This window comes from Pelmatolapia mariae, linkage group LG13 (genome assembly GCF_036321145.2).
Source record: "Pelmatolapia mariae isolate MD_Pm_ZW linkage group LG13, Pm_UMD_F_2, whole genome shotgun sequence".
Lineage (NCBI taxonomy): Eukaryota > Metazoa > Chordata > Actinopteri > Cichliformes > Cichlidae > Pelmatolapia > Pelmatolapia mariae.
The window spans coordinates 3,781,219-3,804,626 of record NC_086238.1 but is presented as its reverse complement, the minus strand read 5'-3'; the positions used below and the strand labels follow the sequence as shown (position 1 = coordinate 3,804,626).

The 23,408-nt window shown below is 39.0% G+C and overlaps 1 protein-coding gene across 18 annotated transcripts in view; it reads right to left on the bottom strand.

Annotated features, from left to right (window-relative positions):
• Window positions 1-23,408, bottom strand: part of camk2g2 (calcium/calmodulin-dependent protein kinase (CaM kinase) II gamma 2) — an 82,869-nt gene that overhangs the window by 17,028 nt on the left and 42,433 nt on the right. For 8 of the 18 annotated variants that reach the window (XM_063492036.1, XM_063492038.1, XM_063492039.1 and 5 more), the window contains exons 4-14: window positions 22,214-22,268; window positions 21,826-21,891; window positions 19,001-19,073; window positions 14,582-14,684; window positions 12,887-12,970; window positions 12,423-12,517; window positions 7,867-7,989; window positions 5,950-6,033; window positions 5,820-5,862; window positions 5,049-5,108; window positions 1,702-1,742 (exon numbers count right to left, since the gene is read on the bottom strand). In XM_063492036.1, the coding sequence (XP_063348106.1) occupies window positions 1,702-1,742; window positions 5,049-5,108; window positions 5,820-5,862; window positions 5,950-6,033; window positions 7,867-7,989; window positions 12,423-12,517; window positions 12,887-12,970; window positions 14,582-14,684; window positions 19,001-19,073; window positions 21,826-21,891; window positions 22,214-22,268 (827 nt within the window). Of the gene's footprint in view, window positions 1-898; window positions 932-1,701; window positions 1,743-5,048; window positions 5,109-5,819; window positions 5,863-5,949; window positions 6,034-7,866; window positions 7,990-12,422; window positions 12,518-12,886; window positions 12,971-14,581; window positions 14,685-19,000; window positions 19,074-21,825; window positions 21,892-22,213; window positions 22,269-23,408 lie in introns of all 18 variants that reach the window. The other 10 variants (XM_063492042.1, XM_063492041.1, XM_063492049.1 and 7 more) reach the window with 3 other exon arrangements.

Below are 23,408 nucleotides of genomic sequence, written 5' to 3'. Positions count from 1 at the left end.
AAACTGAGATATTTCTTAGTGCAACCTGAAATCTTGAACCTCAGTTTCCATCTACAAAAATAAACAAAACTGTGTAGTACTTTTCTATTAATAAAGTTTTATGTTCTTTTGAAAGGGTGACGCCTTTTGGCAGAGATGAGGATAAACTGGACTTTGTATTTAAAAGCAGCTAAGACAATTATTTTGGTATGTTTTCCACAGATATGCAAACCTACCACTAATAAATATACACTATTAACTAGTTTTGTATCACTTTTACTTTGGAAAAAAAATGTAGTGAGGGAAAAATGTAACCATCCAAACAGATCAACAGACCTGAAAAATAAAAAAACAATCTTTTTACTTGATTATTTTATATTCAGAATTTAGAAGCTCACACTTTCTCTAGCTCATATGGGAGAAATTATCTGCAGGTGACAAAGACAGCTGTTTTATTTACGGTAAAAAGGGGAAAGAAGAATTCACTTAAATGAAACATAATGAGGGTACGATAAACATGCAACAACTGAAAAAAAGAAAAATGGTGGTATCTTGAGATTAGCAGGGATTCAGTTGTCCCACGGTGATGGTCAGGTATGAAGCGAAAATGCAGATCCATGGGTAAATGAGTCACACATCAGAAGGGGGTAACTGGATAGTGAAGCGCGCGTGTGTGTATTATTTCTTTAAATGGTTTTGGTGGCACTTCCAGAGGAAGGGAATGCAGGGATGTTGTATGAATTTGGAAAAATCCAACAAAAATTGCCATAAACGACCCCTAAAGCATCTCTGCACAAAAGGGAAAAAAAATGAAACAGAGGGTAAAGGGAGAGCTGGAGGGGCAAAGACTTGCAAAGAAGACGGACAAAAAAAAGTAAAAAATAAAAAAAATGAACAAAAACGACAGAGCCGATCTCACCATCAAACAAACACTTGAGCTGGACTTCCTTTTCTGACAGACAGCAATGGAAAAGAGGAGGGAAAAAAATAAGGATTCATCGGGAACTAATCAAAAAAGACAAAAAAGTGAAGCTGCCAGATTGATCCCAGAAAGAGAGTAAAAAACAAAACAGCTGTACAAGCTTACACAGGAATAAAGATGAGATAAAGGGATTCAGAAAAATCTGAATCAGCTGCAAATAAAAAGGGGGGGGGTTAAAAAAAAAAATATTGGGAATTATTTTATTAGTGTTCAATAACTGGTTGTGCATTTTCTAATGTTTAGGGGTTTAGTTACTGTTTAAGTTACTGTATGTAATGGGAGTTTTGTTTTGCCCTTGGTGAGTACGGCAGTTCATTGCATGCACTGACGCTGACTGTTGATCAAAACAAAAATCGCTGTGAGTCAAAGAAAAACGGCTGGTTAAAAACACCATTTTAAAAGCTTTTTAATCTTTAGGTAAGCTCGTTAGATCTACTTTAATCTCAATGTGAGTTAACTGATTTCTTATGAACATAATCAAGTACCTAGTTCATTTCTAAAATAAATCCTATCCCCTAAGTCACAAAAATCTTTAAAATACATTAAACAGACTTTAGAAAAAAAGACTATGTTGCACCAGAGCACAGAGGTGATCTAATTGATCTTGTTCCATCATATCACAGTTAAAAATGTTCTCAGACAGTAATTAGGGGGACAGACCAAAAGGAGATAAAAGATAAGGAGAGTAAGTTAAGTACATAAGTCACGTCAAGAAAACCCTCATGGGTCAGAGAGCTTACCTTCACACCGTCCGACTTTTTGTTTAGTAAGGTTTTACACGCTGAAAGAAAGTGAGAAAAGATGATGAGGACGCAGTTTAAGGGGGACAGCTGTCCAATCAACAGAAGAGCTGAAATCACTCAGTCAGCACGACAAAAGACGGCCTAAGAGTTTATCAGGTTTGACAAAACTGACTTCACATTGATATTTCTAACAGCAGAGCTGTTGTATGACGGACGATCCCATCAAAAAGTTTACTTTATGAACCACTGTGGATAAACAGGGAATTAAAGAGACTTCAGTAGTGATGACACAGACAAAGCAAAATGATAACGTGAAAATCAAAAACATAACTTGTTGGCAAAATTGAAATCATTGTATAAAAACAGACACATCGACGTAGCCCCATTCATAATTATTTTTCATTATAATGTACACTACAGTGACTATGCAGATTGTTTTGCCCAGTAACGTGCAAGTTCTGCATTTTATTTCCACTGCATTGTTACAGTTTTTACACCAAGATTGTAAAAATTATTTAGTTAAAAAAAATAAATGTCAGTAATTCACAACTATTGCATGGAGAATCCAAATTCTAAAACAGTAAAATCATTAAAAAATTAATACAGGGAAACAATTAAAAAACTCAAAAAAGGTGATTCTGATTGTGAGAGCAGGTCAGCATTACGAGTTCCTAGGAAAACCACATGTTAATTTTCTGAGCTTTAAAGCTCATTTTAAATTTGGTTTCATTTGTTTATGGTACTGTGTGGATTTCTGGCTCAACCATAATTTTGGGTCCAATAATCCTCTAAACTGTCAAAATGTTAAACAATAAACACTTTTTGTTCACTTTCCACAATGATAACATCAGTTTGAGCTCAGTTCATAACACTTCTAATATTTCATATATCCTGCTCTAGTGTTTGATTTTATTCGTCTGCTTTCAGGGGGCAAATGAGAATTAATACATGAATAAGCTTATGAATGAGTAAAAGAGCCATTTTTTTTTTTTATCTTTACCTTGTTTTTTGTTGAAACAAGGAAAATATACTTTTATGTTTAATGTCAATTACAGAACTGCTGATAATTTATTTAATAAGATCACTTTGGCCACGTCAAACGCCACCTTCATCCCTATAATCTAGTTTATGTTAGGAGGCATGTATGTGAACCTGAAAACCTGACCAGACAGTTTTAACAACACACAAATGACACCACTCCACCTGACAAAAAGGAAATGTAATAAAACACATGCATTAACACACAGACACTGACTAAAAATAAACATTTTACCAACAATTATTTGTATTTGAGCCATGTTCCAATGATTCACCCTTACCTTCCATTCAAAAAGAAGGAAGGATGGCGATGAAAAAGGTAAGAGAACAGTAATGTATTTAATATCTGCATCTTAACATCTGAACTGAAAGATGACAACTGCAGGCAACACCTGTCAGGCTGTTACTGCGCGTTAAAAGGCATTCTTTAATCATTTTCACAGAGGTGATGGTTCATGCAGTCATCAAAATGTCTGGCATGCAACATCAACTTCAAAGTTTTCCCTCATAAAAGGAGCCGAGTGGTGCATTCTCAGCAGAAACCTTTAACTTCAGGATGTCATCTGTACAAATTCAAGTCTGATTTCTTCACAGTAACACTGTATGTGACAACACTGCGTCTTGTTAAGTGAAGAAATTTGACAGTTGCAATTGAGCAATAAAGGGAAAGTCATTAACATTTTATTGGCAAAGCATCCTCTTGTTAATCAGACTGTTTTTTCCTGTATGACCAGCCTTTAAAGGGGACCCATTACACTTTTCCTTATTTTCTGTTACTTACATAATGTTGCAAGGGTTCTTATGAAATGTGGCACATCACTTGTATCATCAGCGAATGTACAAGTGAGCTCTAAGCACTCAGTTTTAAATTTGGTTTTGTATGATCTCAAAGAGTGGATATTCCTAATACAGTAATGTCTACTTTTGAGTATAGCAGCCCCGCCTACCTGCTGTTCAAACTTCTGTTTGTGAGGTGCAGCCAATCAGAGGAAAGCAATGTTAAAGCAGTGACTGTCTTACAGGGAGAAGAGTTAAAGCTGCTAGCTTCAGTCAAATGATGAACTAAGTGTCCTCTGTATAAGATTAAGGAACTTTTAACTATGAATTCCAAAAACAAAAATATACAGCTGAAAGAAAAGCTTAATAAGTCCTCTTTAAGCAAGCAGCCAGCGCTGTCATATGACCCACACGTGTTAAAGGTTCAGTATGCTTCAAACAAACTAATTAGTCTGAGCATGCCTGAAAACAAAGCTATCCTGAATCATCACCCTCGGAGGTAGAGCTAAAAGTTTGCCACTGGAGAACAAGATGTAATCTCTTAGGTAATGTAAAGGTTTATTGGGAGATTTTAACTAAATGAAAAATCATTAGCTGTAAATGTGATCTGTCTTAGTTAAAAAATATCAGTAATGTGAAACCACAAACCAAAGCCATCCATGTGCTGATACCCCACTAAGCGATATCGCTGTGCTTGTGTTAATATATATCTGCATAATGATGACCTGATAACGGCATAAGCACTTTGTTTGAAGCACACTGAATTTTTTTTCCTTTTTAGTTGTATTTGTTCAAACAAAAACAAGAGCAGGCAGGAGAGAGGAGACAAAGAAAATAGTTAACACAGGACACTTTGCATTCTGTTTATCCAGCTTCCCATGCAGGCTGGCAAACTGCACTGTACGCTCATAAACATGCTTGGCTGGCTGTTGGTGCCAGAGCCATGCCAAGGGAAGGTTGCAGCGAGCACAGGCAGGCATCGACTGGGCATCAGTACTGTGGATCCAGATCAATTTGAAGAAGGCAAAGCTGCAAGAGTTATGAGTTAAATACTGGAATTTCTGTTTATATTGGTAATGTAAATGGCGATGCAGCAGAGAAAAACAACCTGTGATATTTGTGCTAATGCAAAGATATATAACCTGAGCTTTGCTTGGTGACAGCTGGGGTGGTTGGAAGGAGGTCAGAGGGTCATGCTGGGTGTCATTTAAATGGCTGTTGTGTTCGACACAGGAAATTAAATATCCAGTCCTTGAGAGGAGGTCTGTTTATTAGACCATTAGGAAGCCCAGGAGTACTGAAAGGTCAGTAGCTGAGCTTCATCTGTGGCTTTTATTTATATGTTTATATGTGACTGTAAGATGCCCCAGTGCAGTGATGACCACATAAAAGTCATCCATCAGTGTGCAGGCAGCAGGTGGTTGTGGTGGCGGGGGGAGGGGAGGGTTCAAGCAGCCCAGGCCACATGCCAAAAACCTCAGCACGAAGCTGGCAGTGCCCGTCTCCAACACCCCCTCTAGCAAACGTACCTTCCTGAGCCATTGCGGCCGTGCTGGTGGTAGCGGCAGGACTGGTGTGCTGCCGTCCCACTATTAGACAAAGAGGAATTCAGTGCGGTACTGGGAGAGAGCCCCACTAAACCATGAAAGTCTCCTTCTTCTTCTTTCTTTAATAACTTTTTGTGCTTCCCAGAGACCTGCTTAGTGTTTTTGACATTTTAATTTAATCAATAAAATTATGTAATACCAAACTCCATTTTTATTAGGATGAAGTGAAGCAACAGATGGGAAAATCTTGTCAGAAATAAAATGCCTGAGCCCCAACTTACTTCTTAGATTTTACTTCTTTGTTTATTCTACAGTGAATAAACAAGCCTAGGCGTACGAACAAAGCATTTCAGAGGTCTGGCTGGTCTGCTTACTTCAGTCTGGATCAGTCTTAGCCTTTACAAAGTAGATGGACATAATCCAATGGAGCTGCTTTGCTTACATGAAGGCATATAAACACGGGCCGATAGCATTAGTGCATTAGCTTGCTAGTCCATTGTCCAGCCCGCAAATAGGTTGTTCAATCAAAAGTGCACTGTGATCAAACTGCTTATGAGGATGAAATCCAAGCCAAACCCCTGAAGTGCAAAATCAAATCCAATCGGTGTGGCCAAGGGAAGAAGATGGTAGACTGGAGATACAGTAGCAGAACAACAGTGACATGTATCACTTGGCTTCTATGAGAGATAGGATCCGGAAAGAAGTGCGCTCCTAAAGAGTGTTGACAATTTTAAGCTAACTACAAAAGCTCACCTGAAAAGTTCCTGGACACGAGCATCGTAGTGAGGATAGCTCCCTAGAGTCAAGGCAAATAATATACAAGATTATAAGCATAAGCTAGTGAGTTATGTGTATGTGTATGTTTAACTGTGTTCGTGCTTACTTTAAGCTTCCTTCTGGCATTGAACTTGCGCAGACATTCCACAGTCTCTTGACGGTGCATCATGGAGGCCACAGTGGATCGTTGCTTTAAGTAAAGAGGAAAGGGCAACATTAAGTATATCACTGCTACACCGTCAATGCCCCTTTTTTAATAACTCGTCCATTTTTATACTGGTAAGACCTAAAGTTAGGGGTGCGGCCATATTGGACAGACAGGTATTCTTACACAGGCAGATGTACCCAGTCACTGTCTGTTAGGCCTCACCGGTGCTATTCTGAACAAGACCTTTTAATCATATCTGTGCTTTTGGAATATTTTATCGTTTATCACATAGTTACCACCTGGTAACCACCGGTTGTCAAATAAAAATGTGTATTACCAGTTGGCAGTTGGTTGTGGGAGGCTGCTTGCTATCTTTGTAAAGAAACCGGTGGCAAAGTGAGTCACAAAGAGGGTGCTGCACTAATAATCTCCTTGTGATAGCTTTGGTCACTAGCAGATTTCCATGGTCACCCGTAGTCTGTGTAGAGGATGCCTGCTTGTCTGCAAACACCTGCCAACTAAGCTGTAATGAAACTGGAAATGGGGACAGTTTCCCAACAAAGTAAAAGCCGCACCTTTTAAAACATAATGGTTTCAGCAGTAGGGCACAACATTTACTCTGAAGGCAAATGTTCTCCATTTTCAGTATGCATAGCAATTTAAGTTTCACTACCAAGTCAGTTGTTGAGTGTTTGTGTACAAGTCGGCAACTTCCATGCAAACTACTGGTGACTTTGAAAATCCACCTGCGAGAAAAGCAATTACAAGGAGGTTTTTGATGAAGCACCCGCTTTGCCAGCAACCATTTGCCAATCAGTAGGGAAATGCACACTTTTCCTTAGCGACTGGTCTCTAGGTCTCTGTGACTGAGGCCTAACCAATCTTAGCTGGTAACTTAGCACTCCACCCTCTTGTCTAAATATAGTGGATATAGAAGAGGCGGTGGTGGTCACATACACCACCTCTTCTATAGCACTGACACTGAAGCATCTCTGTGTAAGCATCCATCTTCTTTATAGAGCCTGTATATGTATCGTTGACTTGAGATTGAACTCACAGATATATGATGGGACGAGATGAAGAACTGCTTTAGAAAATGTCTTTGTCTCTTATTAAAATATAAGAGAAAGGGGCCGTGACTCCAAAGGTGCATTCTGGTAAGAAACATTTAATCACCATTTTGAGGCTATGACAATAATGGCATTGTGTACAACTGCAACAATGAATTCTTTTTAATGCTCTACAGCTCTGATATGCTCCCCTGAGTAGCTTTTCATCAACAGGCAGGAGCGGTTCGTGTGTATTCCAACTCCTCTGTGATACCAAACAGAATGAAAAAGCCTGCTTTGTCAGGGACTTATAAATGAAAACTTTAAGAAGTGGGAGCTGTAAGATAAGCCTACGGGGCTCTTACATTATCTAGGCGACTCCTCACTCAACTCCTTAACAATAAAAATGGAAATTATTGTCCTTGTGCTTTATCTGATAACAAACTACATTTATGCTGTAAAATTGTTATTGGTGTTAAAATTATGACTTATGACTTTACAGGTCTTTTCTGAGTTCCTTAAATGTGCGTCTTGTCCAAATGTGAGACAAATAAACCCAAACTTTTATGTCTCAACCTACATAAAACTACAAATTCTGCTCTAGTATATAACGTAATTCTGTGCATGTTTTTAAAACTAGCCATTTGGATCAAAGATGTGCTGTTATTCTGAATAGCCGTGTTAGAAATGAAATACAATGTAAGACAGGTGTTCCTGGGCTGTGCTGATGTAAGAGTGCTTAAGAAAGAAAAACTGCGACATGATTTGTTTAAAGCTGGCAAGAAAAACTACGTAAAAAACAAAGATAAAGACAAGTGTGACTTACGCAGACCCAGGGATGCTTGAGGGCCTGGTCAGCAGTGATTCTTTTGGCGGGGTTAATCGTTAACATCTGATTGATCAAATTCTTGGCCTCAGGGGTCACGGTGTCCCACTCAGGAGACGGAAACTGAAGGAAGGCGAGGAGGAGGAAGAAACATATCACTATCACTGAAAAACTGGTAAAACAAAAACTGATGTTTCCAAACCATGATTAACTTGCTGTTGTTTAGCATTGATTAGACATTTCTATATTTAGCATGTATTTTAAATTTTAACACTGGCATTCCAGCACAACTGAGCAATAAAAAAACCAAAACATAGTTTGCAGAGCCCGAAGAATGCTTACGCAGATACAAGATCCAAAAAAGATGGTAGTAATAGCTTTTCTTTTTATTGACTGTTATATTTAAATGACTGAACCTGATTTCATACAGTGTTTGCACCCAACATGTAACAGATTAGAGCTGCAAACTGTATGATCATTTAGAAGGTGCAGCTCTCTCCTCATTGTGAATGCATTCAAAGGAGGGTAGGGAAAATTTCCAGCGAAAGATATTTACAGAGGCAGGTTGAGTGAATTAAGGTTGTGCAACTTGCAACTTTTAGCTCTGTAGGGCAAATATCCACACCTCTCTCAAGACCAGGAACAAACACAAGTCATAAGGGAGGTTGTAGCAATGAAAAGTAATACTCTAAACGCAGATTTACAGACAGCTCTTATCCATTAATAAATATAACTTTGTTTGTGCTAATCAAACATGTCCATAAATTTTTACAGGCTATGAGCAGCTGATCAATGTTACCTCATAATAACATCCACGACATGTGTGTAATTTGTGTATCTTTAATTTGTCATATTAAAACACTATCACAACACCCCCATGAACAGATTAGGTTAAATTGGCCTTTGTTTTCTCTCTGAGGATTAATTTGTCTTGTACACAGTTGAAGGAGCAGCACACATGTACAAACAAACAACAGTTAGCACCAGAACATACGCACATAGACAGGAAACACAATATTGTACACAAAAGTGTTGTGTAGATACCCTGCAACAACAAACAGCACATACCTCTCCAATAAGATATACATGTACACACTCCTGTGGGGAACGGTTATTTCCCTCTTATGTCTGTATATATCATTGTAGGGTCTTTACCTTACAAACAACATACAACACCTTTAGGTGACTGTTTTTGTGATTTAAAAAAAAAACTGGAAAAAGAACATTTTGCTTGTTTCTCTTTAAAACAAATTTGACTTCATTTGTTTTGGAACAGTCTTAATATGTGAAGTTGAGCAACGATTTGTCTGTCTTTGATGGGCAATTTCAGTGGTATAACAAAAGGGTGGAGTCAGCAGACATGTTTACTGCTAAAAGTCAAAGCAAGCTTTCAACAGACTTTTACTTCAAACATATCAGATGTCAGTTACCGATGAAAGATATAGCAGAAAATCAAGGTATCTGTGTGACAGTGATGATATCCAAGAAGTGCACATTATTATAAGTGCTTGTCACAGTCACTTCATATTATTGTTCATATTATGCACATTCATTAGATGTGGTTGCTTCCAATTATGTAAATTAATATGGGTAATAAATTCCTATCTCCCAGAGGACAATGACGAGAGCTGATGAATAAGCCCATTGCTCTCCCATAGTGTATCAGTTATTTTTTCTGCAGCAAGATGAAAGTTATACAATGCCAAGTAGCAAGCCATTAAAAACTAAAATTAAATTTCTAAATTACTTGCATGACAGAATTTAGAGCATGTTATTTGACAACACTTGAAGTGATGGTGTCCTGCAGAGCTCATCTCGATGCTCCGGCCTTGTATTTACGAATTCACATTAATTAATTTGGAAACAGGAAATGAAGATCAGAGTATCACAATTAAAGTTTCATGAATTCAGGTCAAATTCCCTCACAGATGTCATGAAACTTAAGTCGGATTTCCATAGATGCAGGTACAAAAACAATGCAAAACGCCTGCTCTAACCTGAATACGCCCAAAACTATGTGTTCCATTAAAGACTAAAGCGCTTATTGAAGCTCTAGTTAATGAGGTTTTTGTAATATTCTGAATAAAATGTAAATTCTTAAACAGTACTTTTAAAGTAAAGACCCCCTCTTGCCTTCAGAACTGCCTTAATTCTTTATGGCATAGATTCAACAAGGTGCTGGAAACAGTTTGAGAGTTTGATCCATACTGATGTGACATTTCATTTCAAAGTTGCTGCAGATTTGTCGGCTGCACGTCCATGACGAATGATCCCAAAGATGCTCTACTGGATTAGGATCTGTGGAGGCCATCTGAGTACAATGAACTTATAGGCATGTTGGAAAACAGTTTGAGATGATCTTTGTGTGCATTTTTCAACTGGAAGCAGCCATCAGAAGACACTGCGGTCATAGAGGGATGGACATGGTTGGCAACAATACTCAGGAAGGTTGTGCTCAACTGATACTAAAGTGGGCTAAAGTGTGCCAAGTATATATATATATCCCCTTCCCCCATATCATTACACCTTCATCTGCAGCCTGAACAGTTGATACAAGGCAGAATGGCTCCATACTTTCATGTTGTTACACCAGATCCCAACATTACCGTCAGAATGTTGCAGCACAAATTGAGAGTCATCACATCATGCCACACTTTTACAATCAGCCATTGAGCAATGTTGATGAGCCTTTTTCAGCTCCAGCTTCAGTCCCTTGTTCTCAGCTGACAGGAGTGGGAACCAGTGTGGTCTTCTGCTGCTGTAGTACATGTGCTTCATGGTTCAACAGGTTTTCTGTTCAGAGATGGTCTTCTGCATACTTTGGTTATAATGAGTGGTTATTTGTTACTTCCCATCAGCCTGAAGCTGCATGTCAGTCATCATGTAACATAGAACTGGTGCTCACTGGACATTTTTCTCTTTTTCAGACCGTTATCTGTAAACCCCACAGATGACTGTAAAATCCCAGTAGATCAGCAGTATCTGAAGAACTTACACCAGCCCATATTGCAGAAGCAACCAAGCCACATACCGAGTCACTTAATTCACCCTTTTCTCCTCAGTTTGAACTTCAGCAGGTCGTCTTGACCATGTCTACACATCTGAATGAGTTGCTGCCATATGACGGGATGATTAATTACTCACTTTAACAAGCTGTTAAACAGCCGTACTTAATAAAGTTGCCAACAAGTGCATGTTACAGGGATATGCCTTACATAAAACAGTGGAGAATGAAATGGCTAATTCAGCTAGGAGCAGAGCTGAGTCTTTGACAGCAAAACCAAGAAAAAATCCCAATCCCAAGTTTCTGATGCTCCAGATGGAAAATAAACTTGCTCAAAATAAGGATTACAGTATAAGACAGGAGAAGAGGTCCCAGATTATGATTTTTTTCCAAATTGGGAGATTTGATCAAATTTCAAGTATCATTTTGCACGTGGATTGGGTCAAATCCTGTAACCGCATCATCCTACAAAATTACCACACACCCTAATAATAATTGCTGTGCTATGATTTGAGCTTTTTTAAGGAGTAAAATGATCAATGATAGAGAAATATAGAAGCAAAAAAGTACCTTTCTCTCACACAATGACCAGATCATGAAACAGTAAACCACAGATTTGTCAATGTTTTTCTACTTTATTTATCCCAAGAAAAGTTGCTGAATCTAGCAACAAAGTAATCTGAAGTTTGATGAGAAAGTGCTATAGAAATACATATCCTACCGAATTTTTACCATATGCAGGTTGCAGGTAATTCCACCCCCAGTGTGTCTGTTTGCACAGCCTTTATTAGTGAGCGTCATTTGTTTGTCTCTGCTGACAGTGCCTCTGGCTCTTATTTACACACTCACTTATAATTTAAATACAGGTTTTACAAGCTTTATGGTCTGATTACTAAGGAACTGTCACTTGAAAAATTATACTAACAAACCTTCAGGCATCTATCTATAGTTTAGCATAGCAAAAGCATGGATGTGCATGGAAAAAGCACTAAAAAGAGAATATCAGTGTTTAACTCACCAAGCGGCTGACTCTTATATAAAATACAATATTTAGGCCAAGGTTATCCTGTGTATGCTGGATCTGTTTGTTTTAAATCAGCTCTAATATGTCATAATTGTAAACACTGTGTCTCCAGCCTGATGTTGCACTCTGGGAGGAGTTAAAAACTTAACTTGTGTTCACACAACTAGTACTTCAGTATATATTTATAAACTATATGCAAGGTTAGGGTTAAAAAATGTAACTCTGATGGCTCAGAATCCTGCAAACACGACACCAACAATCCAAAGCAGACACAGAGAGTCATAGGGATTTGTCCCTCCCTAGGAAATGTAAACATTACAAAGTCTTGTGTCGTTTGTGTAGCTGGCTGTGTCTGCAGTATACAGAAAATAAACACACAGTCAAAGTGATATTCTCCGTCCACTGACAATGCCATGCTGGAATTCAGTTCTGCACAATGCAGTCATTATTCTGCATCATAACTGTCTGCACATATGACAATATAGTTCAAAAGGAGAGGGTGGTTAATACAAGAATGTGAGTACTTACATCATAAGCACCAGCCTTAATTTGTTGGTAGAGTTTGTGTTGGTCCTCATCCCAGAATGGAGGGTAGCCCACCAGCAAGATATACAGGATCACACCTGACACACACAAATGTAAAAAAACATACTGTACATACACAGTTTAAAATAAAAAAAATGTTTATTTGGGCTTATAGCAGAGTTAAGGGCATTTATCACTTAAAATGATGTGGGCTGCCGTTTATGAATCTGACTGGTTGTGTTTCGGCCGAATATAGCATAACTCTCAATCAAATATTTAACTAAAACTTGCTGCACGGCAAAGACTGCTACAGGAACATTTCATGAAGTTGTTGCTTAAAGATTGCAAAGTCACATGAGTTGTGAAAGACATGGTAATGCTGTAGTGAACCCATATCTAACAAAAATGGTGAAAACAGGTCTGCTAGGAAATGACTGTGCCTACAGTCTGAAAACTTTAGGACTGACCACATGCCCATATGTCCACCGGCTTGCCATATGGGTCCTTTCTCAACACCTCTGGGGACAGATACCCCGGAGTTCCTGCAAAACCTGCAAATATAGAAAAATACAAGCATGTTATACCTATATGCAGTACACAGTGTGACTTCTGATTACTACTACTACATTATGACAGGTTTCATACGTCTTTCTGTGCTTTGTGCCAGTGCTGTGTTTTAAACAAATTAGCGAGCTGACATGATCTAAACATTCACAGTCTTCATCTCTTTGTGCTACTTAACTCCCACAGAACTGTGCATAAGTCTTGATCTTCTCCTAATTTCTTTATATTTTCCTTCCAAGAAGACAGTCTTTCTTGTATTTTTGTGAAGTGGACTTGAGCAATAGCTATCCAAGTTCTTCTTTGGAGATTGTCTTCTTTTTCACTCATTTTTACTACATTCTTTGCATTAAAGCATTCCCGAATAGTGACAGTGGAAGACTATCAGTCATTGATTGGCCTTCCCAAAGTTATTGAAACAGTGTGAGATCATCTTGACAGAGAATGGAACAAATGGCAGCCAACAGCCAAAGAAGGGCTTTGCATGTCCTTCAAGAAGCCTGGACTGAAAAAGGTAAATAACTTACAAGAAAGCCTGTGTAAGAGATTTCAGACCATGTTGAAGAATAAGGCTACGTTCACACTGCAGGTCTTAATGCTCAATTCCGATTTTTTTGATCAAATCCGATTTTTTTGTCTGCTTGTTCATACTACAAATAAAATGCGACAGCAAACGCGCTCTAGTGTGAACGCTCAAAGCGGCCCGCATGCGCAAAAGAAGATGTCACACACAACGCGCTCTGTTTAGACCCAGAGCAAACAATATTGTTTGACTGATGGCCCTTAATATAAAGACTTCGGACTTTACTTTTCCCAATTTTTGCTTCAAGTTATTTTGTTATTTACATAATAATGTAAATAACCTAATATTTATCCTTATTGCTGTTTTAGAGGAGCAGTGCTTCAAAGGATAGTTGCAGATTTCTATCAGAATCTGCAGATTATACAGTATAAATAAAATGTTCACGTTTCTCCAACGTTGTCTTCCCAACAGTTTCACTGACATCTACACTGGATGGCCAGGAAGTGTTCGCGATGTCTTATCGGGTGCTTCTCCGGTGCTGATAATTGGCGTCTGTCTTGTGTCAGTGACGTAAAAGACGGATTTAATGCGACATGACCATTCAAACAGCAGTCGCTTTCTAAAACATCGGATATGTATCGGATTCAGTACCACATACGAAAGTGACCCAGATCGGATTTGAAAATATCGGATTTGTGCCGTTCACACTGTCATACAATGATCGGATATGGGTCGCATAGGGTCAAAAAAAATCGGATTTGATGCGCTTTCGCCTGCAGTGTGAACGTAGCCTAAGGGTGGTAATGCAAAGTTTGTTAGAATTGTGTAAACTTTGTTTTGGCATTAAATACTGTATTTCCATGTATGTTTACACATTTCAATAAGTTCCAATTTTCCTTGCAAATAATAAAGATATGAGGGCTGCCCTAAGACTTTTGCACAGCACTGTATATCACTTGAAGACTATCCTGTTTGACGCGGTTTTAAATGTAAACCTAATATTTATGATGACACCTGAACATCAACAACACATCATTTGAAATGCTACAGGTTATGTTTAATAAATGATCTTTCTTACCAAACCACGCCTGCTGGTCCCCTTGAACCTCAATAGCGAGGCCAAAATCTGCAAGCTTCACCGCCGCTCCCTTCATCTTACTGGCTAGGAGCAAATTTTCTGGCTGAAATACAGAGACACAAATAATTCTTTAGAATGAGGAATACCTTTACCCTAGTGACTGATTTTATTATTATTATTTTTGTCAGACAGACAAACAAAAAAGTTATAAACTGTATTCTTTATTAAATAAAGGACAAACAAATCCTCACCTTTTGATAGCCTGTGATAAAATATTTCTATTCCTCAACATAATAAAAATAATGAATATAATACCAGATTGGTACACCTATACTTGAACAAACTTGTTTTATGTGATTAAAAACACACTTGATTAGAGGCAACAGAGATGAGCATGTCCATGACTTAGAGAAATGTCCTTTCTGTCTGGATGACTGAATGGGCCGCAGGAGCATTATGACATCTACAGTAGTAATGAGCCATGATGCTGTCAAGTTGGCTACAATGGTTTTCCCCAAAGCAAAGACCTTTTCAATCAGCTGTCACAGGATTTAACACAGCATTTTTACTCGGTCCCTCTGATGACACTATCGTGCAAAAGGTCAAGACTTGGCAAGCATAAGGATGCATCAAGTGTGTTTTAACTCATTTCCTCTTTTGCCTCTTTCCCTTATGTCACAGCTTTTCTTAAAATAGATTAATCATGTTACTTGATTATGGCTGGCAGTGTTTTATTTCAACTTGTTTCAGGTTTTTCATTCTCAACACCAGGTAAACATAATTTATGGGTTGTCTCTGTCCAAGTGGCAGTATCTACCTTTAGCCCTCTCAGACTTTAACTGGGACCAGCTTAGAACAGTAGCTCTGCATGACTTAAAGTTAAAATACCCTCATTATTCTTATACTGGGCCTTGATGCAGCACATTAGTTCATCCTGTGTTTGAAAAACATCATTTAAACACATCATTTCCTTCTTTTAAATCAACTTTATTCTGATGGCTGCGCCTTATAATCAGATCGTAGATAAGCAGGTCTTATCCAGGTAAAAAGTCTCATTGAGATTAAAATCTATTTTTCAAGAGAGACCTGGCCAATATTAAGGATAACCCATGTCTTAAACAGAGCATTTAGAGGAGTCTGTAGCCTGAAATTATGACTCACAGGGGTTACTTTCACATATGCAATCGAAACTGCAACGTCACATCCAGCCAGCATTCTGATCTCAACCACGTGTGAAACGAGTCCGTACAGTCTAACCTTGTTCTTCAGAAACCTGATTCATCATTTCAAGTTAAAACCACAGTTAAGTTTGTCCAGGTAAAGCTTTCCCCAATTTTCCTAACTGCTTCTCCAATTCAGGGTTGGATCAGGCTGGAAGCCTATCCCCACTCACACTGGGCAAAAACGTGGGGTCAACACTGCAAAGGCTGCAAGTCAGTCATGGTGACATGTACAACTACACCCTCAAACACACACATGCCTTTTGACTGTGGCAGAAAGTTGTACCCATGCAGGTGCAGAGAGAACATGCAAACTCCACGTGGAAACGCCTCAGAACCTTCTTGCTTTGAGGCAACAGCAGTAACCACTGCACCACAATGCCACTGCTAAAAGCTTAACCTCCAAGATGTAGCAATGCCCATGATCAGATCCAGATAATGTCAACTTAATCCCAGGTGTTACTGGGGTCTAATGGTGAGCCTGAACAGGATAAATGGTGCGGCTCTGCACTCAAGACTACAAGTCCCAAGTGTCAGGCCTGATGTGTCTATGTTTGTGTGTGTGTGCGTGTGTGTGTGGAGGGCAGAAGTCTTTGTAGTTGTTAGCAGTCCTCATTGCCTCATAACTGGACAGATGGATGGATGGGTGGATGTCAGAAGCTTGTACCAGCAGTCGCTGGGCTCTTAGTCCGTCTCTTCTTATCTGTCAGTCTATCCCTCCCCGTGTATTTTTCCACCCCTCACCCCTGCTCCCACCACGCCACAACCCACCCAACAGGGCAGAGCTGAAATAATGGGAAAAAGAGACCAAAAAGGGGGCAAGTAAAAGCAACAGAAGAACAGAGGGACAGACAGATAGAGATAGATAAATGGGAGGTGGCATAATGAGTCCCTACGCTGGTGCTGCAGCAGCCGGGTGACCTCACCCTATAGTTACCATGACAACCCAGCCTGCCACCAGCTGACAGCACTCAACTCTTTCTCTCGAATTCTTGTTTTCCCTTGAGCGAGTGGCCCTTCCAGGATGACAGGGAGGCGAAAAATATGACGTGCGTCTGCGAGTGAGGTCATACCTCTCCATGGCACACTTCAATGCTATTATTGGTATTTTTATGGCTCGAATGCTGAATGCAGGTACTGCATTCAGCAGCTCTATCCCCTGGATGCTCTTGTGGGTAAAAAACTAAACAAAAACAAAAATAAATAAAATCATAGTATTTCCTATGTGATGAAATCAGGGATTGTAATGATTTTAAGACCCTCTTCATTGAAAAACAAATGCACAGACAGAAAATACTTCAGCAAGTTGGAGATGGCAAATGTGTTGTAAAAAGTTGTTTGTGCATCAAGCAAATGCAGAGTGACACTGGAGTTTTTGATTCTGATATTCACTCTGCGTTGTTAAATACATGACTACATTAGTCACTAAGATAGCAATTAGTCACTGACAGTGTAAAGCTTTCCAGATCAGTAGTTTGACAGCTGCTAAAAAATATATCTATATATTTATAATAACAATGTGTCAAATCAAAGTGAAACTGTGTCACCATGAAAGGGACCCTTTAGTCGTGATGAACACATTTTTAGTTGCCACAGTGTCTGGTGCTCTCTCTCACCTTAGCTAGCCTCAACACTTGTTCTGCACAACCAACCCGGATAAAAGAGACACAATAAGAAACTTGCTGATAGAAAATGTGTGATAGTAGAGACCAAAAACCGAGCTAAAAGATAGTGAATAATAGCCTTACACTCATCAACACTAAAATAACTCTGGATGAGTCATCGTGCTGCTCTGTAATCACTGGCATGTGGAAATTAACAATCATTTACTAATAAATTCACTACATCAGTATGCAAGCTTTAGCCCTAATGGCAAAAATCTCGACTTCTACAGGTTCACAGTTGGCTAAAAATAATTTTTAAGCACTCTGCCAGACAGTTCCAGTATTTTCCCTGAGTCAGTTTTTTCCAGCTCATCATTTAAGCAACTATGATGATAATGCACTTACTGTAAATTGCTTTGGGCAAATGCATGCCAAATGCATACAATGTGATATATAATGAAGTCTGTACTATATAAAATATCCAAGACTTCAAGTTTTGATAGTGTTTATTCTATAAAACAGAAATATTTCAAGTAGTTATTTGCAAATTCAGCCTGATATGTTTAGGATTTTGGAACAATATCCAGACATTAAAGAATGGGTTTGTAATAGCTGCCCCACCAGCAGGTCATCGGAGTGTATAATTGTATGCTAGTGTACCATTTGAGAAGACTATAATGGTGCAGCATGAAAGCAGTTATGAAACATGAAAAGGGAGTTGTACATTAACAACTAATCTAATACATTGCTGTCCACAGCCCTCATCATCTATCATCATTATCATCTTTCTAAACCTCTTCCCTCTCCAAGTGCATTTGATACTGACATCCACTGGCAAGCTAAAAAAAAAATAAATAAAAAAATAAATAAAAAAAATCAATGAGAAGTAACACAAGTCCATTTTACACCACTCGCATAAAAAATGATTGTGCATCGTCCAATTATGTTCGTCTATTTACCCTCAGAGTAATGGCTTAATTTTACACTGTCACATAAAAGTAGACAGACAGTTAAGTAACCTATTTAAAGTTTAGGGCTCTGAACTTAGTACTGGTACAATTATCCAGGTGTTTAGATCTCAGATTAGTCTTGTCTTTATTTAATATTATTGTATTAACGTTAAAATTAACGAAATTTGAAAGCACACAGCTGCAGAGCGGTTTTGGTTTCTGCCAGGGGTGCACAGACTTGCTGCAAGGGAAATCGTCACTGGCCGTCATCTCACCCACCGACCCGCTATTAATAGCAGCTGGTTTGCTTTCGTCACTCCTCAGCAGTGCAGGAGGGAGAGGGGGAGGGGGGCAGAGAGCAATAGAGAGGAAAGAGGGAGACGGATAAAAGGGAGGAGGGGTGTAGGCAGAGGATTGGGAATGCAGAAGAAAGCCGGTGAGCAGAAGGATGACGCTCATCCCTTAAGTTGGTCTAAACGTCACTGCGTGACGTCTGTGCGTGTGTGTGTGCAAGAGCGCTCAGACATGATGTGAATTTCCACACGTCTTTAATCTTCATTTACAACAAAGTGCTAGTCACTATTCAAGTGATTTATATAGTATACAAGGTACTTCCATATTCACCAGAGGTGTGCGATCACTCACCTTGAGGTCCCTGTGGACAATATCGTGCTGGTGGATGTGGCTGACGCTCTCCAGGATCTGATTAATGCAGTGGCTGGAAGAGACAGAGAAGGATGAGGCGCACAAGACAGACACATTCATCAATCCACAACAGTTATAGATCACAAATGCAGACTGAAGCAGAAGTTTTAAAAAAGAAGAAGAAGAAACTAGTTTAGGGTGGAATTCATATTACGTGACAGTTAACGTACACGACGAGCATACGAGTAAAGACAGAAATGCCAGAAAAAAGATAAAAAAGAGGATATGGTTGAACAGGTTTCTGCTGTTCACACTGTATAGTGTCACAGTATTAAAGTAAATTGGTAGACAGCTCTTCCACTGGGCACATAACGAAATTACGAAGCGCTTTAAGCTTTGCCATTATTATATGCAACCAAAAACACCCAGAGCCTTAACCCTGCATTAAGAGCCAGGTTATGGCCTCAGTCATCCCAAGTGGCCCATGGATGACACGGTGAAAAAGAAAGTGGGTACAGAAAATACAGGGACCCATTTCCAGACACTCTTTCTAAAGAGACACTGCAACCTGTTACAGAGAACAAAGGGCTACAAAGAGGAATACAATGCTCTGTTCTCCCACTGCTTCCTTAGTTCTGCTCAGCTGGCCAATCACAAAGTGGCTACAAATGTCAGATCATTAGTGGCTGTGGGTCCGTGGCAACAGACACCCACAATGCAACACAGGAAGGGTGTAGGGGTGTGTGTGTGCGCGTGTGTGTGAGTGAGTGTTTCAGATGCTAAACTGGCATTCACATCCCCTTCACACCAGCAGTGTAGAGGTGAGAAAAGAGCTGCTCTCTAGTTATGGTTGCTGTGCGACTACTTCAGCAAGAGAAACACTATCAATGCCTTGAAGGAGACCCTGTCAGAAAATGTGCCCGTAAATCACATTTACCTCGCCCTTACAGCAGAACTTTTTTTGGCTGATCGACTAAATCCTTGCAACCAGGGTCTTTTTCACCAAATTTGCAACATTCTAGTGGTTGATGGGCAACACGAAATCATTTCCTGTTGCTCATTTTGACACTGAGGCTGTAGTCTCAGTCATATGCCGCAAGGCTGAATGCAGTAGTTTGATTCTGACCCGTGGCTTTTTGCTGCATGTCTTCCTCTTTCTCCCTGCCTTCCGGTCTCTCTTTACTGTGCTATCTAACAAAGGTGCAAAAACACAAGTCAATAAAAATTATTATTATTTGGATATACAGGGGTATACTCTCAAAGAGAAAAGTGCAGCATTGACAGCTTTTGGCCTGATTCATTATTTTCGATAGCTGAGGAAAAGACTCCAAATGAAAAACACCTGCCTGTTCACATGACTGTAGATGCCCAATCTAAGAGCGACTAACAGCTTAAAATGTTTGCATTTACTGAAGTTTTTCTGTAAAACGATGATGAAAGCACTTAACTAAGAGCAAGGTAAGGTTTTAGGCTTTCTGTATGTGTGAACACATTGAAACTGTTGTTTGGTCTTGTTACTATTTTCAAAAGTAAACTGTATCCAGCCATGATGTCAATAGTTCATCCAAGGATCTAAACTCTCCAATCTAAATGGAAAAAGTGGCTCAGAGTCTGTGGTTATTTTTGCTTAAAATAACACTTTTTAAATGATTTAATATTCTAGCTTTTTATATCTCTTTATAATTAGATCAGGCTAAAAAGGCTAGAAGGTAGAGTGCACTCAACACATTGTGACAGATGTAGTCAAACTAGAGATTAAGTGCATAATCAAACCCACCCCAGCAACAGATCAACTGATTAGGTAGAAGGTAACAGTTCAGTCAACCAACAATTTGGCTGACTGAAGCCCCACATTACACCAATCTAGACACCTGATTTATTTATGAACCCCCCATGAGCCATGTAAGATTTATAAATGTACCTGCAATCTTTGAGCAACATTTCTATGTACTTGGAGCAGAGGATAAGTGGTGCAAGAAGTATGTGGTGCATTTTTTAAGTAAATGAATGTGACGAAAGAAATGAAGTGGGCAGGGTGTGAGGGGGGAGTCTTATGTAAGCTTGTCCTCAGCATGCATATCTACAATTCTTTCTGCTCAGTTAAAGTTGCTATTATTTCTCTTAAAATAAATTGAGCTTGGCATTTAGTAAAGGTGAAGTAAGGGACAGCAGTGGGAGGGGGCACAGAGACAGATTTAGGGAGTATTGTCGTCTCTCTGCAAGAGAGAATCAAGAGTGTTCAAATTAGAGCACAACAGGACTTAAAATTTATCCCGCCATTTATTCTGTCCCTACCCAGCTTCCTCATACACATATATGACATTTATTATTTTACATGTGTTACTGAGCCTATTTTATCTTCAGGCTAATCTAACATAATGCCTATTGTACTATTTTCCTCTTGTACTTACCTTAACTCTATTGATTCCCTTTCACATTCTCTATTGCAAGTTTTGACATATTTTTTTTAATTCTGCTATTTAAGTCATTATCTAACTGATTGAAAGCTTTTACGTCATGGTTGAGCGCTTAGGCATGTAGGTAATGCGCTTCAGAAGAAAAACCAACCTCAACTTCGGACAACAAACTAAAAATAAGTTTTAAACTCAGAGGACAACTTTGTCATTGTTTATTAATGAAATTTAAAAGGACTGAGTCACTTGGTCCAAAATAAAGTGTATACAGGTTGTGCCAGAAAGCCCTGGTTCTGCTACTACAGCACAAAGTACATTAACACAGATTCAAATCGCAAAACATTTTATGACAGTTCAAAGCAACCAAAAACAAAAAGGCACAAAGATCAATTTTGTGCTAACTTAGTGTACCTGGCATCTGCTTCACTGTAGTACTCTCTGGCAACAATGTCCTCAAACAGCTCGCCTCCAGTGACTCTGCGGAAACATACATGAAAAATAAAAACTTTGCATTTTGTGTTTATTTCTGAGTGAAGATCCCCAGCACAGATGGAAAACAAGCATACTGCAGACAATATCACCAAAACATGCTTTTTTAAAGATCAGTTTGTCTTTTTTTTTCATTTTTACCCCAATTAACTGCTATTTGTGGACTAACACATGAGAAAAAGTGAGTTATTTTTGTGAAGTTGGAGTCATTACCTCTAGACAATAAACAAAAATTGCTCAACAGAGAAAGAAAGGCCTGAACTGGTAATCTGTGCATGTGTGTGTTTGTGTGGTACTGTGATTAACTCACAGGTCAAAGACAAGGTAATGGAAGCCTTCCTCTGCGATGCTGTCATGGAGTCGTACTAGTGAGGGAGAGAAACACAGAAAGAAACAGAAAGAGCCATCAATTAAAAATCTGCAAATCAACTTTAGGTGTTTAGGTTGGAGGTTGCATGCAGTCACTTCAGGCTTGTTAGTTGATAGTCAGTAAACCCCCCCTGAACTGTCCAGATGCCTGCATGCTAAATGAGTTTGTGCAGGCTTAAGAAATGTCTCCAAGCATTTTTGACAGTGCTCAGCGCAGCTGCAAGTAATGTAATGCACTTCTGCAGGTGACTAATTAATCTCCATAATAAGCAATTGCTATCACAATACTTATTCATTTCTCTTATAATAAGTAATGTGTATAAAACAGCTGACGGCTTTTAAGTCACCATGCACAACATTTATGACTAAGAATGAGTTGCCACTGATGACACAGTTTTGTCCTAAACGTCACCATCACCCCCACAAGCTGAGATTTCATGTGTAAGGAGCTATAGCAGCTGTATTAAAAATATATATATATCTAAACAATTGTATGTTCAGTTGGAGTAATACAGGGAAACACCCGTCTAGTCTAGATTTTACGTAAAAAAGAAACATAAGAGGAAAAGAAACTTGAGAATTGATCTTTAGGTGGAAAGCACAGGTTGGGGAGGCAGCAGCAAAAACCCCTGGGTACAACAGAGATGGACTGATGCAGTGATGGCAACAGATATGGCATTGATAAATAAAAAAATAAAAAAATAAAACATCAAAGAAGAAGCTGGTTTGGAGGTGGGTTTGCAAAGGCATTTGCAGATGTATAACAACTATAAGCCAAGTCAAAAAGGTCTAGAAACCAGTTTGTAACCTCCTGGTCAAAACTGTAATTCCCAATGCTAAACACCTAGTGAACGAAAACGTGAATTTCAGTCATTTACCAGTTGCTGAAGTTTATAATGATTTTGGCTTGCCACGAATCACTTAGTGGTGTAGGCCTGTGTAAATGGAGCTTAAAGTAAATTAAAAGCGGGTGCCCTGTAGGCCTGGGTATGTAGATGTAGGTTTGTAAAGAGGTAGGCTAATCTACAAAAATTCTCGATGTCTTTAGGAAACTTTGGTTCTAGAAACTGAGTAGTCGATCGTTATTTGATAATGTCCTTAATCAGCTAAACCTGGCTCAGAAAGCCTCTACACAT